Here is a 20248-nt window from a genome sequence, read left to right on the forward strand (position 1 = left end):
GCAGTAGCATCAAAGGAAGGGGCTTGTCTGCTGTAATCTGCAGTCTTTACTTCAGCTTCACAAGACAATTATCAGCCCATGGTGTAAGAATCACACCTGTGCTACAGCTTTTGCTAGAACTATCTTTGTCACAGACTCATCTTCTTGCCAATGTGGGTTGCGTGCTGTTTTTCTACTGCTTTAATATGAAGAACAGTATTGTTTTGCAAAAGCACCAATTGAAAGAAAACAAGGAAAAAATAGGGTGGCTACAAAGAAACAGATGTAGAGAAATTACAGGCAAATTAAGTGTAATGAGTCTGTCGTATTTCTGGTCTGTTTGGGTGTTTTAGATCAGTAAGTTTGTGTGTGTATGCACTTGCTTACACATTCTGTCTCCTGGCCTTGAATACACCAGCAGTGCAGTGATTTAATCCTATTTGGTGTATATACACAGTATTAAAAAAACCCCAGCTATAAGGATTGTTTTATTCTGTTTCTTATATAACTGTTTGTCTTCTGAATGAAGAGCCAAACAAGAAATGTCATAATCTTGCCCAGGTGGCCAAGAAGGCCAATGGGATTCTGTCCTGTATCAAAAATAGTGTTGCCAGCAGGACTAGGGCAGTGATCCTTCCCCTGTACTTTGCGTTGGTGAGGCCACACCTTGAGTACTGTGTTCAGTTCTGGGCCCCTCAGTTCAGAAAGGATATTGAGGTGCTGGAGCGAGTCCAGAGAAGAACGAGGCTGGAGAAGCGACTGGAGCATGGGGAGAGGCTGAGGGAGCTGGGGTTGTTTAGCCTGGAGAAGAGGAGGCTTAGAGGTGAAGGGAAGTTCTAGCCAGGTGGGGGTTGGTCTCTTCTCCCAGCCACTCAGCAATAGGACAAGGGGGCATGGGCTCAAGCTCTGTCAGGGGAAATTTAAGTTGGATATCAGAAAAAAATTCTTTACAGAGAGTAATCAGGCATTGGAAAGGCCTGCTTGGAGAGGTGGTGGATTCACCATCCCTGGAAGTTTTTAAACTGAGATGGGATGTGGTACTCTGTGCCATGATCTAGTAAATGGGATGGAGCTGGACCATGGGTTGGACTTGATGATCTCAGAGGTCTTTTCCAACCCAATTGATTCTATGATTCTATGATATACTAAATGAACTAGATCTCTTTTTAGAAATGACAATACAATTTTTGGTTGTTTAGCAGATAAATATTCAGAAAAGTTGATGTGTTTCTAACACCATTGTCTGTTAGTATTTTAAAAGACAACACTGCCAGAATGAAATAATATGTATGCATACACCATAATGAGCGTGCCTCCAAAACATTTATTAAAATTGATCATGTTTATTTTTATAGAGGTGGTCCAACAAAGCAGAGACTAAAATGCTGAGCTCTTTAAAGAAGAAAAGACATAATTAAATAAGTTATGTGCTGAAAATGGTGATTTTTAGAGCCACTGCTATTAAATTAGATTCATCTGATGAGTAGCAAAGCATTGGACTACTTGGCCATTGTATATGACCCACTTTACCAAGTCTTGTGCTTTCTTATCAATGAAGGAGGCTGCAGGTCTTGCTTGGCCTGATCTGAGGAGAGGCTGAATTCCCCAGGAACTTCAGCACTGAGGCCTGAGTACACACTTGGCCTTTACAACAGTATTAATTTACATGTCTGAAATTAAAGTATTATTTAATGTCTTGTGCCACTCTGAAGTATTTCATGTGACTGAAGTAGAGCTATTTTGGTGGGAAAGAACATGAAACTGCATTTTCTTGCTAATTAGATCTTCCTTCTTGCTCAGGGCATATGCTTACAAGACTGCTACATAAGCAGCTTTAACAGCAAATTAACCCTCTAGTCATGAAGCTCACTATCAAATTGTATCTGTTCTTTTAGAGGATATTTTTACTAAATCTATACTTTTTTCCTAGAGAAAGAATTAATAATTTACTTGAAGAAAGTTTGTTTGGAACAACAGCTACCTATGAAGCATAACAAAAGCTAGCAAAACAGTTTTTGTCAGTTAAGGCTTCACTGAAACTTGTTATGCTGTTGTTCAAATGTAAAATACTTGAAGCATTAAAAAAGGTAGTCAAGTTTTCCCAATGGCTCAATTGTTAGGAGGAAAATATGCCCCCACTTTGGTTGTGAAGGCGTAAGACTCTTTGTGAACACTGTCATTTTTTCTGTATGCTGTCATCTTGTACTCTGCCTACGTTTATTTTGAAAAAAAAGTGTTGGTTCATGGAAACTTGCTATTCACATTAATCATGTTGTCTTCTGATTTCTGTATATGACATGGAGATAAAGAGCTAAAGCCTAGAAATCAGCCATAGGAATTAGGAGTGCGCTGTGAGCTGCTGGACAATGTAGAACTACCAGCAGTTCTTCAGTGCTGGCATGCTATTGTATTATGGTAGTATGGTTCAGCGCAGTACATCTTGCTTTAAAGCTCATTTGTTAACCTAATAAAAAGCAAAAATTGCAGATTAAGAAATTAATAACATTGTATCAGTCAGTGCAATGATTTTTGGAAACTGAATCCTTTGTGTCTCCCTTTGTGCTTTTTGACATAAATAGTAAGCAAGAATGTGGAACTAGGGTACCAGCATGGAAATTAAATGCAGTTCTGTATATTGCTTTTCTGTAGTCAAGGCTGGATTAAGGGGTCTATGCAATCCCTCAGAGCAGTATTCCCTTCCATTATGTTGATTCATCTGGCTGTGTGACGGGATTTCTGGTAAATAACTTTCTAGCAGCACTGCTGACTTAGGTGGTTACCTTTCCCCTTAATTATGGACTGCAGAAGTGCTTCACAGAGAGCACTTCGAGGGCAGAAAAAGAGTGGTCTCACTGAGTAGGGTGACATGACAATTGCCCAAGCAGCACTTCTGAATGTTTAATTGCAGCCAGCCTTAGACCAGTGATAGATCTCAGTTCTCCTGCCCCAGTTTCCCTCAGACTAAGAAGGACCAGAAGCCTGTGCATGTGACTCAAATGTACTGCTCTGACCTACAACACAACATCACAACCAGATGAATTAATGATGGGACTGCTGCTGAGTGAGCAGGGACAGGAACAAGCAATATGAGCAGTTCATGAACCAACTTTGCTGTCAGAAATGTTAATAAAGCAAAAGTGTCATACAGAAAGACTGAGATGTCTCTATTTTAAGTCTTACAAGTTTATCATATACCAAAATATCATGAACATTTACATAAGATGCCAGCAGTAGGATTTACAAGAGTCCCACCATTCATTTAAAAATGTTTCAATTTCTAGACCTTGTTACCATACTGAGTATCATCCCTGTATCATGTGCCTTGCAGGGGGAACCTAGCTGCATAATGGCGCCTCAGAACTGAAACCAAAATAACTCCAGTCAATCTATCCTTATATTCAAGCTGTGATCTTGGAGGACTCGTTCAGTTTGGCAATTTTATCTTCAGTGCTACTTGTACATAAAAATAAGCCTTAATTTCAGAATATGGCATTGGAAGGCTTCTCAATAGCTCCTCCACAGCAAAAAAAAAAACAAAAAAACAAACAAAAAAAAAACAACAAACAAACAAAACCCTCAGCACTTTTTAGTTTGGTTTGGTTTTGTTGGTTTGGGTTTTTTTCTGAAAAATAATTTTAATCAGAAAACAACCCGTAGCACATGTTGGCAGAGTGATATGGGGACCTGGGAGATCACTGAGTTTTCATCCTTTTTAAAGAAAATGTGAAGTTCATTTCATGGAAAATCAGGGAAATCAGCTTCTGCAGTTGGTGCTTGGGGTGATGGAGGTTTAATTACCAGCACTGCTCATCCTGTACGTCTTCACAGAAGGAGCTGTAGCACAGGTACTGTAGCACAATTTATGTTGGAAGGGACCTTATCTCGTTAAAACCCTCTACTCAAACAGGGCTAAATTAATGAAAAAAATTAATTAGATTAGGTCATTCAAGGTCTGACATACATTGGACAAATACAGAGTTTGGGGTTTGTGATTATTTATTTCTGGTGTGTGCACAAGAAGCTGCTGTCTGTGCTGATACTGTCTTACTTCTAAGTGTAAATGGTGAGAATATCTTCAGAGTCAGCTAAAAAGCGGCCAGTGTTACATTGTGCTTGGGCAATTAACAGCTTTAGTACATCAGCAAGAATGTAACAAAGATTCTGCAGAGGAAATTGGTGTCATTGACTAAGCTTTAAACACGTCATTTACAAGTCAGCAGGGATTTTATTTCTGATCCAAAATGCAGAAAGATTCCCGAAACCTCCTGTTCCACTTTCAGCCTCAACTAAAGCCAAACGTGTCTGTGTTTTATGTACCTCCTGTAGAGGATAGGGAAGGGTAATGACCCCAGTAACTGTATTATGTATGACAGTTTGGGGGAGGCAATACGGACTATTCCAATAGTTAAGAATGATCACACATTATTGTTAAAATTTATGTTGTTAGGGTTTTTTTGTTGTTTGTTTTTAATGACTGGCAATAATTATGTGCATTTTGAATATTAGAGCATCACCCAAATTCTTTTGGAGCACCTCTGTACATTTTTTTTCTCTTGAATTTTAATTTATTGGCCAAATTTATCTTGGTTTTGCCTTTTTTATTATCCTGCTTTTATCTCCTATATTTTTGACTTGCTGGTTCTATGTCTCTGCTTTACTATTTGGGTAAAATATTGACATAGTTTTTTAATTAATTCGACTTGATTGCTATTCCAATTAATTCCTACATTAGCTCAAACGTAAATCTTTGCTAATGAGATTATTTCTTTTTCTTTCCCTTTTTGTACAGTTTTCAAGGATAATTAGTGGGGGAGGAGACTGCTTGTTTTTTTTCCCCTTTGTCTTGTAAACAGTATCTCAGTTTGTCAGCTATGGCAGATGGTGCATTTATTTTGTTTAGTTTGTAAACCACCTCAAATGTACATCTTTAGATCTCATGGTTAAAAGCATTTTTAACCATCTTCTTTCTTCAGGAATATACTCACATATGTAATGGGTCAACATACTTATTGGCACCTGAGACCAAGACTGTTTTTCCACCTCAGTACCTATGGCATCCTGTTCCAACCTATCCTCTCTGCTCTCCTTCCAGTCAAGGTATCATGGGGGTGGAACATCTCTAGTGCTGCCCATTGCCATGGAGCATTAAACCACTGGGAGTCTGGGGGGGTTGTTTTTCCTGCTTTCCCCCCACCCCTAGCAGTTTGTTATGTTCCTGTGAGGCTTCTTCAGAGTTTCCTCTCATTCTTGTGCAGTTCACAGGATGACTTCCTGCCCAGGCAAATGGGGCATTTGGGTGGAGTGTGTAATGCTAAGCCTGGAGTGCACAGGCGCCAACAAGGGATTCAGGCAGATTTACCTGCCTGAAAGGGCCACAAGGCAAAAGAGCTTGTGGTCACTATGACGTAGCAGTGGCAACAAGTCTCTCTCTGAGAAATACCACTTACCTTCATTACCTAAGTGCATTAAAATCAAGATTTTGCAGCCAAATGAGCAACTATGAGGGTCTCATGAGGGTCAAAAAAACAAACCACAAAAACCTCACACTCCTTATGTAAGGCTTTAAGAACTTTTTCAGGGGTGCAAGGATGGGGATGGGAATGGCAGTATTTTGGGGAAAAGTTAACATCATTCTAGATTTGAAAAGTAACCCATGTTTGTACTTAGTAAAATTAGTAGAATTTTCATTATAACCTTTTCAGAAAAGAAGGGTTAGAGTTTTGATTAAGCAGAATCTCTCTCTGTTCCCAGAAGCATTTACTAGAAAGTGTGAGATGAATTTAAGAGAAGGAATAAATGGGGAAAAGATGTGTTTTCAATTTTAAGCTGCAAGATATCTAGTAGATGCCTTTTAAAAAATTATAAATGAAATTTAAAAAACACTCTTTGTTAAAGAAAAAAACAACCCAAAGGTAACTAAAAAATGTGGTTTGTATTAGAAAATTTCAGAGGCAAAACTCCTTGAGTGTCTTCACTTTTTTGTTCTTAGAAATCTGTATGAACCCAAACATTATTTTTCAATAAAATACATGAGACAGAATGAAAAGTTGTCACTGTACTTAACAGCAGGAGGATGTACTTCTGTGAGCATGGATTAGAGTTTGCTTAAAGACTAAAAAATAAAGTGTTATGCACCTTTATCTTAAGAATAGTTTCCTGTGAACTCTTCAGTAACTTAATTTTCAATATTTTCATGCTCAAATGAACATCATGCTCTGAGCTTTACACAACTGTTAGTATGGCCAGATCCAAGTCAATTATAGGTTATTAAATACTAACTCCCTTTCAAAAGACAACCACCGTTGTAGCATAAATATTCTCAAGCAAATGACTCCACTAAACTTTAAAAGAAATCATAAACTCTTAATAAAGGTAAATAATGGGGGATTTTCAAATGTAGCAGTTATATTAAGAATCCTACTTACCAACAATAAAAATTATGTTCGATTTCCTCAGATCTTCTGAAAAGTCTAAAATAAAAATAAAAATTCTTTAGTTAGCAAGAGCTACTAATTTTTAAGTCAGCTACTTACCACACCAAATTCTGTAACACTCATGCAAGGGGATCTGATTTTACTAGATTTACTTTCTGCTGTAATGCTCTGCATTCCAAAAGAAGCTATTGTCCACAAGCCTATTAATCTCCCAGTTTCATAATTCTCATTGCAGACATGATACAGATATTTTACCTGAAAATTAACCTTGCACACAGACATCAGTTCTTTAAAAGAAAAATAAAAGAGAGAAGCAGATACATCTTTACATAATAACGTGCCTCCTGAGCCACTGCAGTTTTCACCAAACATGTTATTACATTGTAATTGCTATAGAAGTTTGTGCCCATCCCATTCAGATTCTATAATTTCTGAAATGTAGCCCTAAATTCCTCTGAGTCTCAAATTCAGCCAAATAATAACCATCTTAGTGGAAATCCAGGTAATGGTCTCACCAAAACTACTGTATGTACTACAGCTTTGCCTTTTACTTAAATTGTACCTTCTAAAAAAGAAGTTCTTCCTGGTCCCAGTCCCAGTCATTAGACTGATTGTACCAGTACAGAAGATCTTGCACCATTTGAGGCTGCTGAAACTTTATTATGTCTTTGATTTAATCACTTGTAAGACACATGCATTTATTTCATACAATTCAGGGTTTTATTATGTGGTGTGTAAATTCTCTTACTACAAAATATCATTAGCCATGAAAAGTTTTGCTTAATCCTTTTATTCCTCTTAGACTCTTAGCACCTCATATTTTCCAAGGAGGTTTTCATAACTGCCCATTTCTGAAAATACCTATTTTGATTTGAAGCTGATAAACAGTAGTATTTTCTAATACTTTTGTATCCACTGGCCTACAGAATATAGAAATGTATTCTACAAACTTTAAATTGCATTCAGAAAGAATTCACATGATAAAACACTTTGAGAATTAAATTTCACAATATAAATAACCTGAATTTCCTTTACCTTCTAAGTAATTATTTAAATATCAGAGGAAATGAGAGGTTTCAAAATTAAAAGGCAATATACACTGAAAAAGAAACTCACCTCCTGTGCTCTCATAACCAGAAAAACTTGACTGATCCTCCTCCTGTTAATTAAGCAGTTGACAAATTGAAATAGATATCCTGCATTGTTCACATTTCTTCTTATATCTGTTTATCTGTATATCTTAATATATTTCTCTCTAACCTTTCAGTTTTAATCTATGTTGAGAAACGATTTACAATGTCACAGAAGTGCTCTTAGTGCTGTTTCAGTTGGTAGAATGTGAGCATGGAGAACGCAAAATATCTTGAGATGATTAACTGTCCCACATGATGAGTGGAGTTTCCCGGGACTGGTGGTGTTTAACATATTTGTTGGTGACATGGACAGTGGGATCAAGTGCACCCTCACCAAGTGTGCCAGAGACATCAAGCTGTGTGGTGCTGTCGACACGCTGAGGGTAAGGGATGCCATGCAGAGACCTTGGCAGACTTGAGAGGTGGGGCTGTGTGATCATCACAAAGGTCAGGGCCAACTACAAGGAACTGCTGCTGTGTCAGGGCACTGAGCCACCTGGTCTAGTAGAAAGTATCCCTGCCCACGACAATGGGGCTAGAACAAAATGATCTTTAAGGTCCCTTCCAACCCAGGCCAGTCTATGATTCTATGTTGGTTTTGAGAGGAACAGCTTTACAGCGTCCAAATGCACAGTTCCCATGTGATACGTAAGCAACCAGTGTGCATGATGGGCTGCTGCCAGAGTATGGTATGATAAGCTGTTAATAGTGAGAAAGCAATACTGGAGAAAGTTCTAGAAGTGAACTACAATATAAAGATGAAATTAGTCTTTGATCTAAAATAACTGCCATTAAAATGTGTTTACCTCCAGAATGCAACACAAACTACAAGTTGTTATAAAGGCTGCTGAACTACAGAGGGATTACACCACAGAAATGGGAAACTTGGCATGTTTTTATTCCTGAGACTTGGCCACTTAGAATGATTTTCTCACCTATGGTACAGTACAATCAGTGTGAAATTACAAATACTAGACAGGGAGAGTGTCAGAGTGAGACCTGTTCTCATAGATGAGAATTCCATATATTCTGGACATTGTCTAGGTTATGTGGTATCAACATACTCATACCATCAACACTTTAACCTCATCTGTAAATATCAGTAATAGCATTGACAGTAGCCCTCTCATATTACATAATCTGTGCATATTGGTACAGGACATGCTATGCCAGTCATCTCAAAAGAGCACATGGTTATCAAGCCACAGTTTCTTACAGCACAGCTTCAGCCTGCTCTCAGAAACAGCCCCTGTAAGAAACGTGTACAGCTGCATGAATAGGTGCAGCGAGATGAACAGCAAGATCATTAGAATGGGTAAACTTCTGGCCAGTTGAATTTGCAGACTCAGGCACTACCCTTGCAGGTTTCACATTCTGTTCACATCATCACTGAAACAGAACTACTCTTCATTAGGCTGAAGTACCATTACATTGGCTACATGGAATATTTTAATTTTTTGATTCACAGTAATTCCCAGCCTATTACACTGCAGCAGGAGAACTGCCTTCTTAAAAAACCAACCAAACAAACAACGATGAAAAAATGCCAACATCTTCAAATGAGAGATAATCTCTTTTCTACACTTTAAGTGACAGTATTAACTCCACATCAGTTTTTTGTGGTGCAATTATGCAATAAAATAATTGACCTTGCAAAGGATATATTAGATAAAAAGGCCTCCTTTTAGATTCATCTTCTTATGCCTTTGAAGGTTTATGGATCAAAATAATTTTAGGCACAAAGTTTACACAAAAGTTTCTTTAAAAATCAAGATCACAATCACAAGTTCGCACTCAAAGGAAAGAAAGTAAAGCGGCATTATTTCTTTTAAGTTTTGCTCTTTGTTCTCCCCTATAATTGCAGACTGAAACAGCCTCCAACCAGTTCTTGTACTGATCTGGATGAGGAACTAGACTTGCTGTTCTGTTTAATGTCCCTTGTAGAGATCTTGGCAGAGTCTGGCACCCTGTTAAATGCAGTCCTCTGATGTTTACAGTTGGCAATATCTATTTCTGATTGTGTCTTTCTAGCAAGTAGGTCTCTAAACTGTGAATGGCCTAACCTGTATCAGCCTGGAAACACTGATCTGCCTCTGCCAAAATGCTTTGGAAAAGAACTGTTCGGTTTAGCAAGTGATGACACAAGGGAAGTCCTTTCAGTCACTAAATAGCTAATGGTACTTTACACCACATTGACATCAGCAATAGGGTGATTTAGCAGCTGTTTCCATGTACTTGAAAGCGAAGTAAGGAAGTTCATCATCTTATACATAATGAGCGCTGAAAAAAGATGGGTAGTCTGTAATTTCAGATGCGTTTACAGCCGAGTTATATCTACAGATATTATCTGGAAACGTTATCAATTAGAGGAGCATAGCTGACTGTGCAACTGCTTAAACAATATCAACAGTGCATTCAAATTATTGCTAAATGGAGAAATTTGCTACCTGTAAAGAATCTCTTATCTGATATTTGTCTTTAGAGTTGGAAAATGCAGGCTTCTGACTGTATTCTGACTTTCTGTCATCTTCTTATTAGTAAGTATCTGACTGGTACCATGTACTTCATAGGTTAATGAGTTTGCTACTGCCTGTCAGTGCCAGGTTGTGAAGTAATCCCACAGAATCACAGAAATGGTTGGGTTGGAAGATCAACTAGTTCCTACCTACCTAATTTCCATCATTAAAAAACTCTGACAGTAAGTCACAGCAAATAATAAGGAAATTATACCAAATTCTTTAGATCTTTGAGTTTTCCTATTAATATCACTTCAAAGAAATGAATAAAATAGATTTAATTTTTTTTACCTAATGAAAGGACATTTTCTTTATTAGGACTTAGTGACAGATGCTGTGAATGTTTGTTACCTGATGAAATGAGAAAGCTTTTCTCTTACTCATTAATAAACTCTGCTCCAGGCCTTGGCAGTTTATACTTGGGGTTTTTTTGGTTTGGTTTTTTTTTTCTCTTGCAACATGGAAAAGAAAAATGTTCTTCCTTGTCACATCATTGTTGCTTGAATGCTTCTAGAAAATAGTGCTGAAAAGTGCCTGATTCAATTTATTCAGATTTTTCACAGATATAACAGGAGTTCCTCCTAGAAATTTACTGAAGAGGGTAAATAATCATGCATAAAGGAGAAAAGAGGCAGTAGGGTGAGACTGAATTTAAAATACAGCATGATTGTTGCCTAAAATTATTTTCAAAGTTTGAATTTGAAAGTGTAAATATTCAAAGCTATGTGTCAGGCACAAATTATTTAAACAAATAAAAATTATGTGTTGCTCTGCAGGTTTTATGTAAGGGCAATGGACCCTGGGAACAGGTTTTTATGAGCCATACAGTTGCTTACCATTAAATTTGATTTATGCTTCAAATCACTTTTTGAGGATGAGCTGCTTTCTGCAAGCTGAGTGTAAAAGTATGCCCTTGGAAAGCAGGAATGGCTGTGCTCTGACCTCCTCTCATCCAGAATAAGGAATGTGAGTAAATAGGGTAAGACACAGTATCAATACTTTCAGACTTCAAGGCGTTTTTTTCCCTAAAAGGCAAGTCTTCTTACACACCTCACACTGCAAAAATGGAATTATCTGTGTCAAAAGGGACTAATAGTAACTAAGATCAGAGAACAGTAAATGTTATTTGAGGTGATTTTTCTTTGTTTGGAATGTGTGTGTGGCTTGACTTCACGAACGAAGATTTGGGAAGGGCTGTCCCCACGTGGGTGTGCCCTTCCAGCCTGCACAGTGGATTTTAGGTGAGGCTCAGCGTGCGCAGAACTGGCCCCACCGTTTAAGTCCTGAGGTTCATCTGCCACGGCCGAGCGAGCTTGGATGGTGACAGTGAAGTCCTCAGGACTAGAACCTACAGCACCCGGCATTTCCCAGGAGGTCTCCCATCCCAGTACTAATCCGGGGCTGACCCTGCTTAGCTTCTGAGATCTGACAGGATCGGATGTCAGGGAGGCATTTAACTGCCCTGTTTGGAATGTATACAATTAGAAACTACAAAAATATCCAGTGTCTGTAGCAGGATCTGCAAAATGCTGACAGATTAGACGGCTGTGATTCCCTTTCACTTGTGGGTTTCTAGTAAAGAGAAAAATATCTCTGCCATTATCTCTTCCAAGGACAGGCTGAGGAGCTGGGCCTGTTCAGCCCCGAGAAGAGATGACTGAGAGGGGACCTGAACATTGACAGTGTCTGTAGGGAGGGGTCAGGGCATGGACCAGGCTCTGCTCGGTGGTGCAGAGCAATGGGGCAAGAGGCAACAGGCAGAAACTGATGTACAGGATGTTCCACCTGAATATAAGTAAGAACTTTTTTACTGTGCAGCTGACGGAGCTCTGGAACAATTGTCCAGAGAGGCTGTGAGTTCCCCTCACTGGAAATACTCAAGGACCCTGTGGGCACAATCCTGTGCCATGTGCTCCAGGATGACCTTGTTTGAGCAGGGGGGTTGCACCAGATGATCCACTGTGGTCCCTTCCAACCTGACCCATTCTATGATTCTGTGATTATTCTTTTAAAATAAAACTTATTATGGGTTCTGAAAATAATAGTAAAAAATACCTATACAGAGTTAGTGATTAACCCATTTTGAACACTTGTAAACCAAGATAAAATTATCTATTTCTTTACATTGGAGTCTTTGATGAGATTTTCCATACTTGTTCTTCAAGAGCATGAAGAAGAATACCTATAAGTAGTCTAGAGAGGAAAGAGTCACAACCCGTTTGCTATAGTTTGTGGGGGCTGGGCTTTTGTTAACGTCTGTAGGTATTTTAATGACAAAAATACATATTATTATGATGAAGATAAAAGTAAGATCTATGTAGTTTCATACTGATTTTCAGACATTCAAAAACAAGAAAAAATTTCAAAGAAATTACCAACAAGGTATGCAATAGGAACACCCCTCTCAAGAGAGTGGCAGCAGTTTGTATGATCAGAGCAGCGTAAGAGTGTTCTGGTAAACCAAACCCCTCGTTTGCAATTTTTATATTAATTAGATTTAAAAGGCTGAACTAGAGCAGACAGCATTGTATTTAACTTTAGAACTGGAACTTGCTTTTTAAGTATATTTGGTTTTTGAAGACATTGGAGACATTCAACACCTGCATTACCTGTACATAGTAATTACCTATCACTTACTTTAAAAAGAGTTCTGTCACAAACAGTAGGTCTGTATTTATAGAAATCTCCCAATGCCTACAAAATTCTTCCTGGAAGTTGTCACTATTTCTCCTTTAGTAGTAAATCACCATCATTCCTTAAATTACTCTTCTCTACATGTAGTATTTGTGCTGTTTGGTATAAATTCCCCCAGGGGTTTTTTGTTCCATCAAGACACTGCAGCAGCGAAGTGTAGCCAGAGACCTCCCAGGCTACACTTTACTCTTGGGGCTCTTCAGCTCCTTTTCTTAAGACAGGTGATGAAAATTCTAATGAGTGAATCCCTCACATCAAACACCATTGGCTCTGTATGCAGAATCTCTTTGCCCTGAGAGCTGCCTTCTGAGAGCTGAAATTCAGTGGTTTGGGGTTTTTGTTGTTATTCATTTGGTTTGGGGTTGTGTGTGTGTGTGTGCGCACGCGCGTGTGCGTGCAGTTTGTTGGTTTGGGGTTTTTTTTAAATTTAGAGAAGAAAGGCTTTTGATAGGCCTGTCTCTATTCAATTTTCCAAAAGAAAAAGATCTTGGCACAGAGAAGGACAAGAATAGGTGTTGTAAAAATAAGATCAGCATGAGGACCTGAGATCCTATGATTTGCTGCTATTCAGAAAAAAATTAACCATTGTACTGAAATTTTGCTACTCAAAGACCTTATCTTTTTAACATTTGACCCTGTATATTCAAAGTTTACTAGAACAACTACTTAAGTAATTTTATAACTTTCAATAAGGAACTTCTACAGTATTTGTAAAGAACTTCTCTATTAAGAAGGAATTTAATTATCTGAAGAGACAGTCCACTGATGTGAGATGCAGTGCTGTGAAGGAGTTCTAAAACTAGGCCACTTTTCATTCTTTATGACTGGTATTTAAGCCCAAAATGACTAACGTTGACTGCACAATCATGGGACACATAAGGAGTGCAAAAAAACTAAATAGGAAACATATGGCTTTCTGAAAATACATAGGGGATTTTTTTTAATTTCCCATGTACCCAGAAAAGCCACTCTTCTTCTTCAATACAATACAAATAAGTGATTTTAAGAGCAGTTTTCTATTCAACATGACAGAAGAGCATCCTTGCAATCACTGCAGGTTTTGTATGTGAATGTAAAAATACAGAGTATGTATTTTAACAGTGATAAAGAAGTATAACAGAAAATAGCAATTTCTACTACAGTGCTTTAAAATATAGGAATTATGTCTACACATCTTTTTAAGAAAGGGCTTTGGTGGCTGTCTTTAGGGATGCTGGGCTAGTGTGAACAGAACTAGTCCACTGTCCTGAGCAAGGTGTCTAAATTTAGGAGGCAGAGAGGAGAGGACTTAGTATAGACCTTTACATTTCTTTATCAACTTTTGGTGCAAAATGAAAAATTCTGCTTTGGATCCTATTTGCATCAACTGTGTGGGATGCCTGATATTCCCCAAGAATTATGCAAGTTATCTGGGCTATAAAGGTAGAACTCACAAATTTAGCTGTAAAGTTGTATTTTTTGCATGAAGGGATAAGGCCTTGGTGTACCAGTGGAGGGACAAGCTGCTGTGAGGAAAGATGGTTCACTATTCTACTGCTATTGCCTAGAAAAATGATGGTGAGATACTGTCAGTTGTAATGCTTTAATACAGACACCTTCCACAAGCCACAAAGAAAAGCTTCCTAAGTTACTGCAAAAGTATTCAGTGAAGCACAAACGCAGCACATCTTGAAGAATAATTTTGTCAGTGTTGTTTAAATCTCCAGCAACTCATCTGAGCTCACCATCCTTGTTCCTGAATGCCCATGCCCTGTACTGCCCACCAGAGCTGCAGGCAGCAGGAAAGAACTGGGGATGCAAAGACTTCAACTAACCCTGGCAGTTCAGTCTCCCCTGGTATATATATCATTGGAAAGGAAGTTTAAATAACCCCTGTCAAAGAAGGAGCAAACAACTGTTTCTGGTATTTTACAGAAAAAATGCAGACTGAGTCAAGGGCAATTTTTCTTGCCCATTTTGCCATGGTTTGCATGGGGAAAATAGAGCAGTAGACTTTCTTACACATGCCTTTATTACAGTGTACAATGGTGATTTTGAAAGAGAAAAATAATTTGAGCTTACAAAATTATATAGAAGCACCAAAACACACTTGGTTTGAGCTTATTCAGGAAGCATTTTGCAACAGGCAAACCATAGTACTTTGTTTCTAGAACTGATTTTTTTTAAGCATTTAATAGGATAGTTTCCATGGCAACTTGAACTGAACAGATTGTTCACTGACTTCAGTACATTTCTATTAAACATTTTTTCTCTGTAGATAGGCCTGCCTCTCCAGCTCTTTCATGTCTTTAGATGCTTATTCATTATCCCTTTTTGCAGATATCCTTAAAGTAGATTGGACTTCACCTTTCAGTGCTCTTTAACAAAAACAAATGGTGAGGAGACAGAGCTTCACAATGATTCCCTAAGTTTCCTCTCATTTTCTTTTCTATCCCATACTCCTGTTTTAATCAGTTTCCCCGTATAACCAGAATCTGTAATTGAAATTGATACCAATGTTTATCAGTGAAAGAGAAATGGACACTGCAGAAATGTTCAGCATTAAAAGCCAAAGTGCCTTCTGGATACTCTTGGTCATTTTACTAAACCCTGTAATGATTAATGCTGTACAGCAGATACGAATAAAGCTGCAGTTAGACCTTATGTTCTCAAGTAAAAAGGAAGAACCTGATTAATATATGACACTTTAGATGACTCCTCGAATAATTTAATTAATGTTTATCTACGTTTGAAAGGTACCTTTAGAAGTCCCAATGACAAATTCTCTGCTAATGGAGGTGTTCGGTTTGGTCTTTGTTGTATTGTAATAACAACCCCAGAGTGCTGTGTCTGAAGGGTTAAATAAATTACTTGGATTGAATCTTCGCAGTAGAGAAAACGGAGTCAACGCAAAGTGACAACTGATAGGAAACATAGTAAATGGAGGAAAATGGTCTTTGGTTAATCCACTCCACTGTGGTTAAATGAGGTTTACAATTTGCTGTTGCCCATCAGTTTTATGCATATTTATGTTCTGCTTCTGCATTGAAAAGACTCTCAGGATCTTTTTGTTATCTCTTTTGAATATCTAAGTTTCAAGCTATGCTAATCAGTCAGGCCAGAAATATTGTTATAGTCTGGGTAGCAATGGAGTCTGTTTTGCATCAGTTCACTTGAAGTTTTCCTCCTGCTTCCCTAAAGCCTGTATTCCTGTGTGCTTTGGATGGGAAATCACAGAGAGCTGTAAAAGGAATTGCCACTGCATGGCAAAAACTTTTAATCAAGAGCTTGTTTCATCTTGTTAGAAAGACAGTAAGTCTCTTTCAGGGCTTTTTCCCTTCACTTGATTTTGGTTTTGCTTGTGAGTTTTTTCAAGTGAGCCGTCACATTTTCTAATTACAAAACATTTTACAGTTGCAGCAAAGATTTGGCTGTGCTTTTTAAAAAATTCAATAGATCGCTTGTCACAGCTGAACAGAAGACCTTTTATTATGTTTCAGTCTGTTTTACATCTACTTTTCCTGGGTCTTTGACACATGTAGGGGGCAAAAAAAGGGCAGTCTCTTCTTTGGATTTGCTATTGCATTTACCTAATTGCATCAGTAAATGCACTCTGACACTGCAATGACATGGAAATGCCTTAGTTATGAACTGGTAACTCCTTTGAAGGCACAACATTGTGTTTCTGTGTTTTGCAGGAGTGAGGGGGGTGAGGCAATGGAACAGATACCCCACCCCTCAAAGTGTTCAAGGCCAGGTTGGATCTGGCTCTGAGCTACCTGGTCTAGGGGAAGGTGCCCGTGCTCATGACAGGGGGTTGGAACAAAATGATCCTTAAGGTCCTTTCCAAACCAAACCATTCTATGAAATCTATGAACCTCTCCCAAATTTTAGAGGAGGCCAAATATACTTTTGAGGGTTTTTTTGCGTGAAGTTTACCTGATTTTCACATTTCCCAAATTTTAAAATTATCAATTCTGTAAGCACTTGTTCAGGAGTATATTCACTCCACAGTCACCTGACTGTGTGTTTTAACTTTTTCTCTAATTAGTCTAAATATTCCTCAGACTAGTTAAGGTTGTCTTGAAAGGCTTGTTTTCATGAGAAGATAATTGGATGCTCTTTTCTTCTGGAACTATTTGATAGGATTCACTGATGCCAATTTTTCAATACTCCCTTTTGGCCTGAATGCACTTGAAATAAGCCAAATGGTAGGTTTCTAATTAAAAATCCAATTGTTAAAAATAAAACTCGTCTGATCTCTGGAAACAAGTGGCATTATATTGACAGCCTCTCTCGCAAAGCTGAGAAATTGAATGGCAAGTATAAATGAACACAGTGAGCAGTAAAAATCTTTATCACACTTGAGAGCATTCCAGTAGCAAAGGCCAATTTTTATTAAACCAGATGCTAGTCATGACAGCAAGTTCTGTAAATTGAGAATACTCTATAAAGCTATTGCCCCCAAAAATGAGTTGCCCAAAATGTATTCTGAAGTCTCAATATTGGTGAAAATATCTGAAATGTATCACTTTATTTTGCTTTTATGTTTCCAAGTCATGAGTAGTATAATCATTATTCCAGAAAACGTTATTGAGATTGCTAACACAGGAAACTTTGGCTGGTTCTTCCACAAGGCATTCTCAATGAGAGGTACTCTCTGCTTTATTTATTTACAACTTTTGGTAGAATGTATTTCTGAGTAATTCTAAAAACTTAGATTATACCTTCTGTAATACAGGATCTGACAGATCTGAGGAAAAAATTGTTTGAGGGGTATTTTTAAAAGAGTGGCTATTTCTCTCCTGCCTCTCAATGCTGTAGAGACCTAGTGATTGTGAGTCTTCTAGCCAGTAGAAAATAAACAGCTTGCTTTCTATTTAGTCACATGGATTTAATTTAATGGTAATTTATAAAATGTATAATACAAAGCTCAAGACTTTTCTGAGTTGTTTTTAATTCAATTTCCCCTGCATACTCTTTCAGAAAAGCCACATTTTTGCTTGCACTAGTGTTTAGTTTGCACTAGTTTCTCGAAGCCCTGTGCTGTATTTTGGAGCACTCCTACACGAGCTAATGACTAAATCAGTAGCTGGAACCACACCACTCATTCTCCTTGTTTCTGTCTGCCAGTAAGAAACATTATTCTGGAAGAAATAGTGTATATCTGAAGAACTCCAAAACTTTGTTGGCTTAGTTTACACTGGAGACTTTCCTGACTCATTTCAAGAATGAGAAAATGCAAAGGTATCTGTGTACACCCATTCCAGCTGTGCCAAGTGACACCCATTGCCACCTGTGGCTTTGCCTTCAGTACACGTTGTGTAACCCCCAACTCCTCTTGCTCAGTGACTACCAAGATGTTCTCCTAAAATTCAGCCATTTTTAGCAGCTCAGCTGTGTAAGGTTGCTTAGAAACCAGAGTTCTTAGCCCACACATACTCATGACAGATTTCCTATGCAATAACATCACTGCGTGACACATTTGTATCAAGACACGCATTCTTTTTCCACTTGAGATTCTCTTAGTAAAGGTTGTTGATGCTTCACACAATTGGTAAACAGCATGTGGTAAATCACTGGAGTATTAAATCACTGCCACAGTCAAAATGAGCTCAAGTTTTGAATGTGAGCAGTTCCTCACTCCTGAATTTATTGATCTTTCCCTCCAGAGAGTAATTTCAAATTTCGTTTTTCAGACTGGGCAGATAGATGGTATTATGACTTTATGGTAATCTCTGCTCCCTTCTTTGCTTCTGTATATAATACTTGCCTGCATAATTTCAAAATTTAGATGGTAAGGGTTTTTGGTTGCAGCTGCTTTCTCCTTTATATTTTCTTTGTATTTGTACAAGGCATTCCCTATAAACTGGGTATAAAAATATTTATTAGTAATAGAAATATTCATACTATAAAACTGTCATTATTAAGAATCAAGATACCAACTTGCAGTTGAAGTGAGTCATTGTCAGCCCCTTCATATTTATGTAGCTGTCCTTGACTGAAGGGATGTTAGCACTGTTTTAGCTTCATTTCTCCTTCTCTGTTTGATATGAGAATTGCACTCTTGCCAGAACGGCAATGTGTTAGTTGAGCAAACTAATGAGAAAAGCTGATGGCCACATCTGGCAGAAAAGGGTATTTATCACTGACACAGACAACAAGGTCCTATCATAGTGTTCTGGTTTAGTCTCACCTAAGAAACACATGCATTCAAAACTGCAGTCAGTGCTTTCATGGACCTTGCAATGTGCCATCAGTGAGCTGTATAGTTTGAAATGATGATATTAGTATAATTTTTATATATTTCTGTTAATTTTATTATGTAACTATAAAACTTGTCCTTATCTAAACAGTATTTCAGACATTATGAACCAAGAGTATAATTTTCTTAGTGTTCATACTTTGCCAAAAGAATCTATTTTAAATTATATTAAAATGCAAGATTTAACATCAACATAGCCAAGCATAGTTTAAATATACATTTTGCTTTATAGACCTAAACCCTTCAATAAAGAAGCAGTACAGTCAAGACAAAGATGATGAGAAATTTAAAAGTTTTCTGGGCAGAGAATGTTTTAAGAAAGGTTTATGAAAGAATGGGATTTGGGGACGGAGAAAAGCTGCTTCCTTTAAAAAAGCCAAACTGAAATAACTGAGCCAAAAAGAACAGTAAAGGGATCTATAAATTGAAAGAAGTGAATAGGGTTAGACCATACAACATGGTTGCAGGTGAGGATAAAGTCTTGCACTGAATACTGTGAAAGAAAACCAAGAACAATCCGGTAGTACTGAATGACAATACAGTTCTGTTGGCCCTGATTTTTTCACTAGCTTTAAAATGTCACAGATATCTTTTCCAAATAATGAGGAAAGAGGTAAAGATGTCTGCAACCAAATTTAGTTGAAGGATAACAGAAACACAAATTAACATTTTTTGCCAAGCTGCTCACAAATCTAGAGAGGTGTTTGTGGTATTTGTGAGGAAAATATAAGCAGAGTTGGGAAAAAGTGGAAGACTGAAAGCAAAACATACAAAAACATCACACTTAAATATGGTGGTGTGATAGGCAGATGGCTTTAAAGAAGTATTTTTTAATTCTAAGTCATTCTTTTAATGCCACAGGAACCTCCCATTTTTCAGTTTATCCCCACTGCCTCTTGTCCAGTCACAGGGCAATATTGAAAAATGCCTGGCTTCACTGTCTTTGCACCCTCCCTTCAGATTTCCATACAAATTGATGAGATCCCCACTAAGCCTTCTCTTTTCCAGGCTGAACACTCAGCTCTCTCAGCCTTTCCTTGTAGGAGAGATGGCCCAGTCCCCTCATCACCTAAGTGGTCCTTTGCTTGACTCTTAAGTATCTCTGTATGTTGGGGGACTAAGCCCAGCACTGGCCACTATTCCAGATGTGACCTTACAAGTGTGAAGATTAGAAGGGAAAGATGTATACAACGATTTTTCCCCTCCCTAGCCTTCTTTCTTCCTATGTGGAGGAAAACACCTACCAAA

At 38.0% G+C, this 20248-nt stretch overlaps 1 protein-coding gene across 2 annotated transcripts in view; it reads right to left on the reverse strand.

Moving 5' to 3' along the window:
* The window catches only part of AK5 (adenylate kinase 5), an 83672-nt gene that overhangs the window by 18374 nt on the left and 45050 nt on the right, over positions 1-20248 (reverse strand). For both annotated transcript variants that reach the window (XM_071564729.1, XM_071564730.1), the window contains exons 9-10: positions 7530-7572; positions 6405-6449 (exon numbers count right to left, since the gene is read on the reverse strand). In XM_071564729.1, the coding sequence (XP_071420830.1) occupies positions 6405-6449; positions 7530-7572 (88 nt within the window). The remainder of the gene's footprint in view (positions 1-6404; positions 6450-7529; positions 7573-20248) is intronic.

Source organism: Pithys albifrons, chromosome 10 (assembly GCF_047495875.1).
Source record: "Pithys albifrons albifrons isolate INPA30051 chromosome 10, PitAlb_v1, whole genome shotgun sequence".
NCBI classification, from domain to species: Eukaryota; Metazoa; Chordata; class Aves; order Passeriformes; family Thamnophilidae; genus Pithys; species Pithys albifrons.